Source organism: Podarcis filfolensis (genome assembly GCF_964270895.1).
Source record: "Podarcis filfolensis genome assembly, chromosome: 14".
Lineage (NCBI taxonomy): Eukaryota > Metazoa > Chordata > Lepidosauria > Squamata > Lacertidae > Podarcis > Podarcis filfolensis.
Window position 1 is genome coordinate 29,056,242 of NC_139616.1, and position 11,840 is coordinate 29,068,081.

The 11,840-nt window shown below is 47.9% G+C and overlaps 1 protein-coding gene across 1 annotated transcript; it reads right to left on the reverse strand.

Annotated features, from left to right (window-relative positions):
- Positions 1-431: 431 nt before the first annotated feature.
- AQP8 (aquaporin 8) lies at positions 432-11,840 on the reverse strand. Its single transcript, XM_083584688.1, has 6 exons — positions 11,542-11,840; positions 8,362-8,624; positions 5,771-5,897; positions 4,392-4,606; positions 3,148-3,282; positions 432-1,609 (listed from the first exon to the last, which is right to left on the reverse strand). The coding sequence occupies exons 2-6, from the start codon at positions 8,610-8,612 to the stop codon at positions 1,567-1,569; spliced, it is 771 nt and encodes a 256-aa protein (XP_083440814.1). The 5' UTR covers positions 8,613-8,624; positions 11,542-11,840; the 3' UTR covers positions 432-1,566.

The following is an 11,840-nucleotide window of genomic DNA, read 5'->3' on the forward strand; positions in this document are numbered from 1 at the left end:
CAAGGAAGTGGAGAGCCTGAGTCCCTGGAGGAGGAAAGCTAATAATAATAATAATAATAATAATAATAATAATAATAATAATAATTTATACCTCGCGCATCTGGCTGAGTTTCCCCAGCCACTCTGGGCAGCTCCCAATCAAGTTTTAAAAACAGTACAGCATTAAATATTAAAAACTTCCCTGAAGAGATTTCTCCCTCTCTCTCAACTTCCTGACCATCAGGGCACCCTGATGCACCTGTAGTTCTCTTGTGTAAGGACAGAAGAGAACTTTGACTCAGCTTCCATTTATAAAGCAGACTCACCTGATTCGTACTTTGCAAAACAAGTTGTGAACAGAAACGCAGCCATCCTTTGAAATTTGCACTTCTCCAAATTTTGCAAGCCAGCTCTCCAGCCAAGTCATGTGTACAAAAAAGGCATACACTTGATTCGAACTGATTTGTTGTATTTCATTCAAATGAATCTCAAAGCAGCTTAAAAACAGTAACAACTATAACAATAACAAAACATACTGGAACATCACAAATACAACACAAATCATATGAAATGGTTAGCAAATCATCAATAAAGCAATATGCTTGAGTAAAGTGTGCATAGGGATGCATATAATAGGGAAAACAACATACAAAAAATGCACTGTATTGGGGGAAATCGCTCTGCAAAAATGTGTACATTAAGCAAAGCTGCATACAAAACATGCTCGTTAGGAGAAATTCACACTAAAACGCTGGTGAATTTTCATGAGGACTTTTTTTTAAAAAATGCAGAATGATTTGGAAATGCAAAGATCTGAATCTAAGACTGGAGAAATTGAGAGACACCAAAATGTACAGATTCAATTATCCCTTGAAATTTGCACCTCTCTGAATTTTGCAGTGCTGTTCTGTAGTGTATACAATAATGCATATGCTATATTACAGTGAAAACAAAACACACACAAAAAATATTATATATGGGGAAATTGCTTCCCGAAAATGTGTACAGTGGGGGAAATCCATACTAAAATTCACACCGATCAATTTACACGAGGTCTTGTGCAAGCCCCAGTGGAATGAGGGTGAGCTGGGCTAGCAGATGCCCAGGTGCTGCCCAAGAGCTCCAGGGTATTCCAGTGGAACTTGCCCAGGGGAGAGGCACCCTCTGGATCAATGAGGGCGCTGATGGTGTCTGTGTCCAATATCCTAACAGCGTTGAGAACATATGACCGTAAGAAGTGCCCAGCTCCTGGGTCAGGCTGAAAGGGGCCACCCAGCCTAGCATCCTGGTCTCACTGTGGCCGGCCGATGCAGACCCTGAGCCCAACAGCAGCAACTCTCTCTGCTTGGGTTTCCCTAGCAGCAATGCATGGGGAGAAGGAGCCCCCTTGCTTTAAATAGTAGAGAGCAGCACTCAACAGAACAGTCCAGGAGCCTGCCTGTCTCCTCCAGGTGGGGGCCGCCCAAGACTTTGGCCACGAAGGAAACGGGGAAGCAGAGGTTGAGAAGTAGAGGGTTGTTGGAGAGCTCTGGAGCAGCGGTCTGTTGATGTTGTGCTGCCCAGCGCTGGAGCCTGCTCAGAGGATGCTCATTTCAGGAAGATGCGGGTTTTCTTGTCCCCAATCAGAGTCCTGAAGGAACAAAAGGATGAACCAGTTAGAATCAGTACTTTGGGGGGAGGGCATTCCTAGGCTCCATTTATAGCAGCTGGGGAGGATGGGTGACTCTAAACATAAGAATCTAAGAACAGGCTTCTGGGTCAGGTCAGTGGCCCAATGTCGTGGGCTGGCTGGATGTAGAGGAGCGGTGGGAGAGACTGGTTGGGGAACCCCCAGGGGAGGAAGGCTCAGAACCAGGGGGTTGGTGGTGGGATGACGATGAGTGGACAAAGGGAGAAGAGGTAGCAGACTGAGAGGAGGAGATGTCGGAAACAGAAGAGGTAATGGTTTAGTGAGCGGGAAGAGTCTGTGGCAGAGAGCAGTCCAAAATGAGAAGCAGGAGTGGAGGCCTCAAGAGATAGAGATGAGGCAGACTGCTGAAGAAGCCAGGCAGTTTCCCCCTCCAAAGGGGGCCCATCTAGTCCAGCCTCTCGTTGTCACAGTGGCCAACCAGATACCTGGGGGAAACCAGCAAGTAGGATTTGAACACAGAGCACCCTCCCCTCATGTGGTTTCCAGCAATTGACATTCAGAAGCATTGCTTTGGCTTTGATTCAGGGGCCTGATGGGAGTTGCAGTTCAGCAACAGTTTCAACTTCTAAATGCCTACTGAAAACTTTTCTATTCTATCAGACATCAGCAGGCAACTAAGAATACATCTTTCCATAACAGCGAGCTAATTTTCCCATTTTAACTTTTTAATATTATATTTATTGTCTGGTTTTATGTAGAATTGTAAAACGGCAAACTGCTCTGTTTTTTGTTTTTGTTTTAACAAAAGTCAGAGCATTTCATAAGTATGTTTATAAATTAAATTAAATACATCTGAAAGGCACCAGGTTGGGGATGGCCGGGCTGCACTGTGACTGTAGAATGGAACTCAGCAGGTCAGTGTAATCATGGGTGGCACAATCTCTAGTGAAGTTGGGAGCATGACGTGGCCCCCAATGAGTAGCTGGTGACATTGATTCAGAGGCCCCAAGCTCTGTGAGAGAGAGCCAGTATGGCATAATCAGAACAGGGTGGGAGACCAGGGACTCAGCTACATTAGTCAAAAAATGCTTTGAATGCATTACAAACATGCAACACCAGATGGCACCAGAGACCAAACAAATTTTTTCTATGCGATTTTTACATAGAATTTTTTTTTTTGTTACAACAATTTAATTTCTGACTTATTTATAGCATTTTTTTCCTGTGTGTAGATCCAACCCAGGGTTCAAATCCCCACTCTAGCATGGAACTCACTGGGTGTGACCTTGGGCCAGTCACCGCCCCTCAGCCTAGCCTACTTCACAGGCTTGTTGTGGGGATTAAATGAGGAGGGGGAGAACCATGAGCTCCTTGGGGGGGGGGAGGTGGGGTATAAATGCAATTATTATCATCATCATCATCATCATCTTTAAAGACCTGCACTCCTATCTCAACACAACAAGAGCTTTCCATCCACTCACATTACCACCTCCCCCCCTCACTTTGGGAAATGGAACACACACACCCCATCTACCTACCTTATCAATGCACCAACAAGGAGTCCGGCCACCATAGGGCCGACCCAGTACACCCAGTGGTAGTCCCAGTAGTTGGCGACCAGTGCAGGGCCAAACGCTCTGGCTGGGTTCATGCAGCCTCCTGAAACACCTCCCCTGCATGGCGGGAAAAGAAAAGGAGCAGCCGTGTATCAAAGGTCAATGCTGAGCAAACATCCCATAATATATCCCCAAGCCTCCGTGAAAGCAGAGCTGCTGTTTCCCAAGAGGGGGGCACATTTCAGGGCCGGGTGCGAGAGCTCTTTACCATTTGCCGACAACCATATGTGACGGGGAAGCTGCAGGATTTTATCCCTACACCCATCTGTCAGCGACAGATCAATCCTGGTGTCTGAAGCCCTTCTCAGTGTTTAAGCAAAAGCCTCATCTCTCACTAAAGATGGGGAGCAGGGCTGGTGGCTGAAAACCCTTTTTTGCCTTGATAACTGTCCGTTCTGGTTAGCGGATGCAAGCAATTCAAGGAGACCCAACAGGCAATCTGCTGCTGGCTGTCAGGATTCGCATGAAGGACACTGGCCCTGAGCGTGTGGTGTCAGCACTGAGGCTGCTTGAGAGCACAAAAGTGCGTAAGGAGCCCTGCTGGATCAGGCCAAAACAGTCCCGTTTAGTCCAGCCTCCTGCTTTCACAATGGCCAAATACTCCTAAGAACCTCAGAATCAAGGTAGACTGCCTCTGGACCTGGAGGTTCCATAAGAAGAGCCTGGCTGCTGGATCAAACCAGGGGAGGCATCTAGTCCAGCACCCCATTCTTACAGTGGCCAAGCAGATGCCCCAATGGGAAGCCCATAAGCAAGGCCAGAGTGCAAGTCCCAGCAGCTAGGACTGAGCAGAATCCTGCCTCTGACAGTGGAGGGAAAACACAGCCCTTGCTGATAGCTTTCCGCATTATCAACCAGGAACAGATCCAACCCTAAGTGTCTTTGCAAGGAATGGGAGCATTGAAATGCAAGTTGAGGAAACCATGTGCTGAATCTATCCAAACACACCTTATAGCTCATTCTCAAGCCAATTTTTCAGCGATGAATCAATCTGATGCTTTTTTATAAAAACAAATGTATTTTGGTATGTTCTTTTGAGAGGAGAATTGCACCTCAAAATTCAGTGTATTGTGAAATCCAAAGGATAATTACGTTCCAGTCCATGTATTAGTCTGGAAGGGATGAATTACATCAGCTCCCTTTGCAAGAATGCCGGCTAAACTCACCCAGCGAGGATGTCCGCCGTCACGGTGAAGCCGATACAGAAGGGAGCCAGGGGGGTCTTGGTCTTCTCGTTGATGGCCCCCATGCAGACCGTCATGACCAGGAACATGGTCATCACAATCTCACCCACCAGAGCTGCAGGGATTTGGTCATCCGAGGTGATGGAGGTGAACGCCGCTCCTGTGGCATTGTCGTACCTTTCCCAGACGGTCATCACCTGCAACAGATTTAGAGGTTTCCAAATTTAATTTCAGATGCACAAGGGATACAAAAGTAGATGTGGACATATTGGGTCCCCACACACACACATTTTAGTCCCATCATGTATGGCATTGACTCTGTCTCTAAGACCAGTTGGTTGTTTTTCATACCGTTGCCACTGGAAGTCCTTTGACAGTGGGGCAAACAACACGAGAAATGAAATACAGAACCATATTTCCAAATCTGCACTGATCCAAATACTGCGATGCAGTTCTCCATACAGCTGATGTTTGCAAAACTTACGTCTGGGAAATCCCGGACATGCCCTCTTTTGGGGGGCCAATATGACCATCTTGGGGAGGGGAATTTTCACATATGAAAGTAAATGTCCGGGATTTGGGGTTTTGCTTTTTAAAATTTTTGTATTGTTTTGGTGGGGCTCAGGCGGCATGGGCTTGGGGAGGGTGTGGGCACAGGTGCAGGCATAGGCAACTTGGGCTCAGGCGCGGGTGGCTTGGACTTGGACTGCTCTGCATGCCACGGCTGCTGCCAGCCTGAGCTGGGGAAACAGGCATGTAGGCACAGCAGCGGCCCCGTGCACCTGCACCCATGTGCCTCATTCCCCAGCTCAGGCTGTCCTCTTTTTTGCTCTTCAAGATATGGCAACCCTACAAAACTGCACACATTAAGGGAAAGTATGCATAGAAGCTAAGACACTGGTGAAAATAACATGCATTATACTACTTGCAAAAATGTGTGTCAAAACTGCATTGAAAATGTGTTTATTAGGATAAATTTGCAAGCAATTGCTGATGCATTTTCATGACAATTTTTCTTTAAAAAAAAGAAATTCACAAATTGCTGCAGAAATCTGGAAAACAGAACTTCAAACTGGGAAAATGAGAAAGTGGGAGAACCAAAACTGAAGGGTCCTTCCATCCTTAGCTGTGAGTCCTAAGCACACACCGCCCCAGCTCCTGCTGCATTAACAGATATCATAATTGACGTTCTTTGGGCATTTTTCAGAGGGGCATGCTTGGGAGAATGACAGAGACCTGCCATCTGCTGCTGCCTCTGATTATGGCAATGCCATGCCATCCCAAGAAGCAAACCTTCACACATGCCCATTGACAGATGCTGTCCTTCCCCCTCCCCTATCCAGCCCCATCACCGATCATACCTTGGCCAGCCCGGCTCCGATGAGCCCACCACACAACTGGGAGATCCAGTAAGGAATGACCATCACCATGTTCAGCCCACCCACGAGCCAGGCCCCGAGGGAGACCGCAGGGTTATAATGGCCACCGCTGTGGGGGGGGGGAGAAGAGAGAGAAAATTGTTAGAGGCCTCCTAGGAAAGAATAGTGTACTCCATGGGTAGGCAAATTAGGGCCCGGGGACCGGATCCGGCCCAATCGCCTTCTCAATCTGGCCCGCGGACAGTCCAGGAATCAGCGTGTTTTTACAGGAGTAGAATGTGTCCTTTTATTTAAAATGCATCTCTGGGTTATTTGTGGGGCATAGGAATTTGTTCATTTTCTTTTTTCAAAATATAGTCCAGCCCCCCACAAGGTCTGAGGGACAGTGGACCGACCCCCTGCTGAAAAAGTTTGCTGACCCCTGGTGTACTCTATCCTACTGCAAAGACAGATGCACAAATATAGGAGGGGGGGAAAGACCTAGGGATCTTAGTAGACAACAAGCTTACCAGTCTGTTGCTGCAGCAAAAATATCTCATGCTGCATCCAAATATATTTGGTGTCCAGATCGAGGGAAGTAATAGTACCACTCTATTCTGACTTGGTCAGACCCCATTTGAAGTCCTGCATCTAGCTCTGGGCACCACAGTTTAAGAAGGACATTCACAGGCTAGAATGTGTGCTGAGAAGGGCCCAATGGACACACACAACCTTTGCTGCTCCAAGATCACAGTGCACTCTGCACATAACGTTATCATTACCAGCAGTTACTTCTGAGAGGACATAAACAGTTTATAACCTGAGCTTTCACCTCCCCTGTTGTGAGGCCCAAGAATCACTTCTGCACTAAGTCCCTTCTGCACTGATGTTACCGACAAGCAGCTGAAGAGGGAGGGAGAAACAGATCGTAAACTACAGTTGACTAGGGTTTAGGATTGCCATATTTCAAAAAGTAAAAGCTTTTTGGGGTGGGGACCTGAAAATGATTGAGCTTTTTTTAAGACAAACCCCAAAGTTATTGAGCGGGTTTCCCCCCCAAAAAAATGCCAAAAAAGTGATTTATTTATTTTTATTGACTTGCCTAGGAACCAGGACAAAATGCCACCTTTCAAAAAATTCCCCCCAGATGTCAATTCTGCCTTTGAAATCCTGGTCATGTCCAAGAAAATCCGGACATATGGCAGCCCTACGTCCTGATTGAAAGGGACTTGTTTACTCCATTAATCAAGGAGAGCAAAGTTTTAAGGGCAAATGTCCCTTGTGTCAAGAGGCAAAAAGATTAACCCTTTTTGGACCAGTCACCCTACTGCCAGTCCAGCTGGGGAGCTGGAGTTCGAATTGGAGACATTTGGAATATGACTGTCCCCATTCCAGAATGCAGCCTCACCTCAGTCAGATTCAGAGGTGACCACAGACCCTTCCAAATTAGCTCCTGGCCTCCTATTGGGATTCATTGGTACCCAACTATCTCAAGGTTGCCTGATAGGCAACACTTCCTCTCCTTTCTGCTTAAGACCTTGGAGGCAGGGTTGAGCATCTTCTTCTTTTAAAAAAAGGATGTCTCTGAGCACATTCTGGACCCTAAGGATATCCTTTCAGTGTCGGAACTGTATTGAGTTCACAGAGCTTTCACACAAAAGTCCGCTCTCCCTCTCCCTTTCTTCATTTTAGCTGCCTCATTCAGGTAGGGAGAAATTTATTTTGTTGCTGCTGCTGTTCAGTGATGGCTTTCTATGTTCCTGTGTTCAAGATGGATCTGCTGAGAATCACCCAGAGATATGCCAGTAGATCCCGATTGGACGTCTGCCCCCGCTTTCCTTCCATCCCACAGCCAGAAGCTGGTTGCTGAAGGATGGCTTCCCACATCATGGTCTGCAACCCCCTGAGAGATCTGTCTTGGCTCCTTTCAGTTAAGCTTCGCCTGGAAGGGGGCTAGGGGAAGAAGGAACGCCATCCCTGCTGCCATCTCAGGACATAGAAGTAAGAACAGAACCGTCCTCTCACTGGCAGGCTCAGGTTCCCACAGGGGCCAGACATTCAGCTGAGCTCACATTTAAGGGTGAAGCCACCTAATTCTCACTTTGTGAAACATTATATGAACAGAAGCACAGCGATCCTTCAAAAATTTTACCCTTCTCTGGATTTTGCAATGCATTTCTCCAGCCTAACAGTGTGTGTTCAGAAATGCACGACTGAAAGTGACATGAAAAATGCATTATATGACAGGAAATCACTTTTCCATTAGCCAAAATTGCAGGCAAATATGTGCATATTCGGATAGATTTGCCCTAAAATGCTGATGAATTGTCATGAGGTTTCCTTTTTAAATTGCAAACTGATAAGGAAATGTTAAGATTGGAAAAAGGATAAACAGAAATTGACACATCTCTCCATCCCTCCTTTCTCTCACCACCCCACCCCAAAAAAGGTCTGGCTGGAGATGCCTAAGCCTTGCAAAAACTCCCAGAAGCCTTTGCAGGAACAGCCACCTTCCCTGGGAACTGATAGAACCCAAGAGTCCTGTTCCTGCCCCGCTCCCCCTGCTGCAAGTCCACCTTCCCTCTTTCCTTCACCTGATGTTCCCCAAAACCGCAATGGTGAGCCCCAAGGCCAGTCCGTGCGCCAAGGCCGGCTGCAGCCTCCCGGTGCCATCTGTGTTCTCGATGACCGATGCACAGCCAATGAAGATGAAGAAGGCCGACCCCACCAGCTCTCCGATGCAAGGCTGGACGTACTGCTCAAACCAGTGAGGCTGCGGGGGGCTGCTTTTGCCCTCTAAATCCAGCTCCTTGACGGACATCCGGCCAAACTCCACGTCTGTCATGCCTGGGCAAATCTGGAAGACAAGAGCCAGGCTTTGGTGACCAGCCAGCACCTGGTGAGCCCTCCCAGGTCAGCTGAACGGAGGTTGACCCTGGTATGTGACACAATGAAGACTTAAATCCAAATGCCACTGTATGTGCTGTTCCCATGGGGCGCTGTGTTCTGGACTCGGGGCAAGGACTTGGCAAGGCTGCATCCCCATTGTTCCCTCTCTGGCTCCCACCACACAGGAGAGCTGGCCTTCCGCAAGGGAGAGGGAAACTTAGTCACCCTCCTCTTAATAATAGGGCACAACAATTGCCTCCATTGATAAGGCCAAGGTCCATCTGGCCCTGCATTCCGTTTCTTCAGAGCAGCCAAGCCACAGTTTCAGGAAATGAGCAAGAGGAGTTGCTTTCTATCATGTCAGCCCCTTGATCCATTGAGCTCAGAACTGTCTGCATTGATAGGAAGAAACTCTACAGGGTTTCAGGCAGGGGACATTCCTACCTGGAGATGCCATTAGGTAAAGGTAAAGGGACCCCTGACCATTAGGTCCAATCATGGACGACTCTGGGGTTGCGGCGCTCATCTCGCTTTATTGGCTGAGGGAGCCGGCGTACAGCTTCCGGGTCATGTGGCCAGCTTGACTAAGCCGCTTCTGGTGAACCAGAGCAGCGCACGGAAACACCGTTTACCTTCCCTCTGAAGCGGTACCTATTGATCTACTTGCACTTTGACGTGCTTTTGAACTGCTAGGTGGGCAGGAGCAGGGACCAAGCAATGGGAGCTCACCCTGTCACGGGGATTCGAACCACTGACCTTCTGATCGGCAAGTCCTAGGCTCTGTGGTTTAACCCACAGCACCACCCGCGTCCCTTTTGGAGATGCCATTAGCAGCTATTAAAGCTGACACCTTCTGCACACAAAGCAGAGGCTCTGCCTGCTACAGCCATTCCCCTAAATGAAAATCAAGATTCCAGTCCTCATGTTTCTGTCTTATACAGAGCAAGACCGCTGCTCCACTTGGCTCAGGATTGTCAACCCTGACTGACAGCAGCTCTCCAGGGTTTCAGGCCGGGGACAGTCCCAATTCTACTTGGAGGTGCCATCATGGAATGAACTTGAGACCTTCTGCATAAAAAGCAGGGTCTCTGTCACTGAACTACACTTCCCAAGGCTATCAGATTCACACATGCACATTGAAGCTGTGGAGGAAGGCTTAGGGAAGCGCCACTGGTTTCGTCGCACCGGGCACAGAGCCTCAGCAACATTGCAGCTCTGATTTACAACGGCGGAAGGCGGAAGGGCGCCAAATTTCGGTGTCACACAGGACACCACTGAAATTTGAGACGGCAAGATCTGCCACTGGTCTCACTTGCTCTCCACGTTTGCCATTGCCAGCAGCTTGTACTCAGAGACATGCTGCCTCCAAAAGAGGAGGCAGAACATTGCCATCATGGATAGCAGTCACTGATTGCCTTATCTTGCATGGATTTCTCCAATCCCCTTTTAAGGTCGATGGCCATCGCTACATCTTCTGGGAGTGAATTCCTAAGAACATAAGAAGAGCCTGATGCATCAAGCGAAAGGCATATCTAGTTCAGCATCTCACTGTCAGGAGGTCCTACACACGAGTAGGAGTCCAGCAGAGAAACATACCCGACTGGCATGTTCTCTCCCTCCTGGTTGGTCGTTCGGGAGATTCAAAATCTTTCTCCAGCCCAAACATCACAGTGAATGATACCTAAGGGGCATCAGCACACTTCAGGATCAGCAGAGTATAGGCAGTCAGCGTTCAGACTCAGTAGCGCAGCAATTTGGCTAAACTAGCGTTCTTAACCTGAAACTGTTCTTAACCTGAGGTACCACTTTAACTAATGGGGCCTCCCGCTGCTGCTGCGCTGTCGCTACGCGATTTCTGTTCTCATCCTGAAGCAAAGTTCTTAACCCAAGGTACTATTTCTGGGTTAGCAGAGTCCATAGCTGTCAACTTTTTCCTTTTCTTGTGAGGAATCCTATTCGGAATAAGGGAATTTCCCTTTAAAAAAGGGAAACGTTGACAGCTATGGCGGAGTCTGTAACCTGAAGCGTCTGTAACCTGGAGCATCTGTAACCCGAGGTACCACTGTATTTACATACACACACTTGGAGCATCATTCCACACTTAGGTACTATTTGCTGTGATGTTTGGGCTGGAGAAAGATTTTGAATCCCTCAAACAACCGACCAGGAGGGAGAGAACATGCCAGCCGGGCATATGTCTCTACTGGACTCCTACTCATGTGTAGGACCTCCTTACACTCACGGTTGCTGACCAGATGCCCCAAAGCGATGCCCACAGGCAGGATCCGAGCACAAGAGCAGCTCTCTACCACTGTGGCTCCCAGCAACTGGCATTTGGAAGCATTGCTGTTTCCAACTATGGAGGCAGAGCATAGCCATCATGTCTATTAGCCATTGTTAGCCCTCTCCATGAATTTGTCCAAAACTCTTTTAAAGCCATCCAAGTTGGTGACCATCCCTGCCTCCTGTGGGAGGGAGTTCCACAGTTTAACTGTGCACTAAGGTGTGATGCAAATCTAATAATACAGTGGTACCTCGGGTTACAGACGCTTCAGGTTACAGACTCCACTAACCCAGAAATAGTACCTCAGGTTAAGAACTTTGCTTCAAGATGAGAACAGAAATCGCGCGGCGGCAGTGGGAGACCCCATTAGCTAAAGTGGTGTCTCAGGTTAAGAACAATTTCAGGTTAACAACAGACCTCCAGAACGAATTAAGTTCTTAACCTGAGGTACCACTGTAAATTAATGGGGGGGGGGGAGACTTCCTATACTCTCCAACAAGCCCTCTCCTCTCTAACATTTCCATCCATTCCCAAGGCAAAAGGTTTGGAGAGGGAATTCCTGCCTCCCCCCTTCCCCATCCATCCACTGTTGCTCACTTACCAGCTCCAACTATTCCAGCTGTCTGTTCCTGAAAGAGAGAGCAGAGATGTCTGCTTAGCCACCAGCAAGTCCTTTCTGCAGAATGGTTCTGTTTCCTCAGCGCCGAACGCTTTACTATCCCCGTAAAATATTGGCACACTCCCTGCTTGACCTGTGGTATAAAAGAAGTGTAAAATAAACCAAAAAAAAAGGTGTGGGTGGGGTGACAGGAAGGGATTTGTGCAGTTAAAAAAATGCAGTAAAAGTCATTGAGTGTGTTTCAGCTGAAAGAGAAATAACAGCTATTTATCTGGGTGGTT

Coding starts and splice junctions, on each gene's coding strand:
- AQP8 (XM_083584688.1), bottom strand. CDS start 8,612: ATGACAGACGTGGAGTTTGGCCGGATGTCCGTCAAGGAGCTGGATTTA. Junction 5,898..8,361: donor GCGGTTTTGGGGAACATCAG/GTGAAGGAAAGA, acceptor CCCCCCCCACAG/CGGTGGCCATTATAACCCTG. Junction 1,610..3,147: donor CTTGTTGGTGCATTGATAAG/GTAGGTAGATGG, acceptor TTGTTCCTTCAG/GACTCTGATTGGGGACAAGA.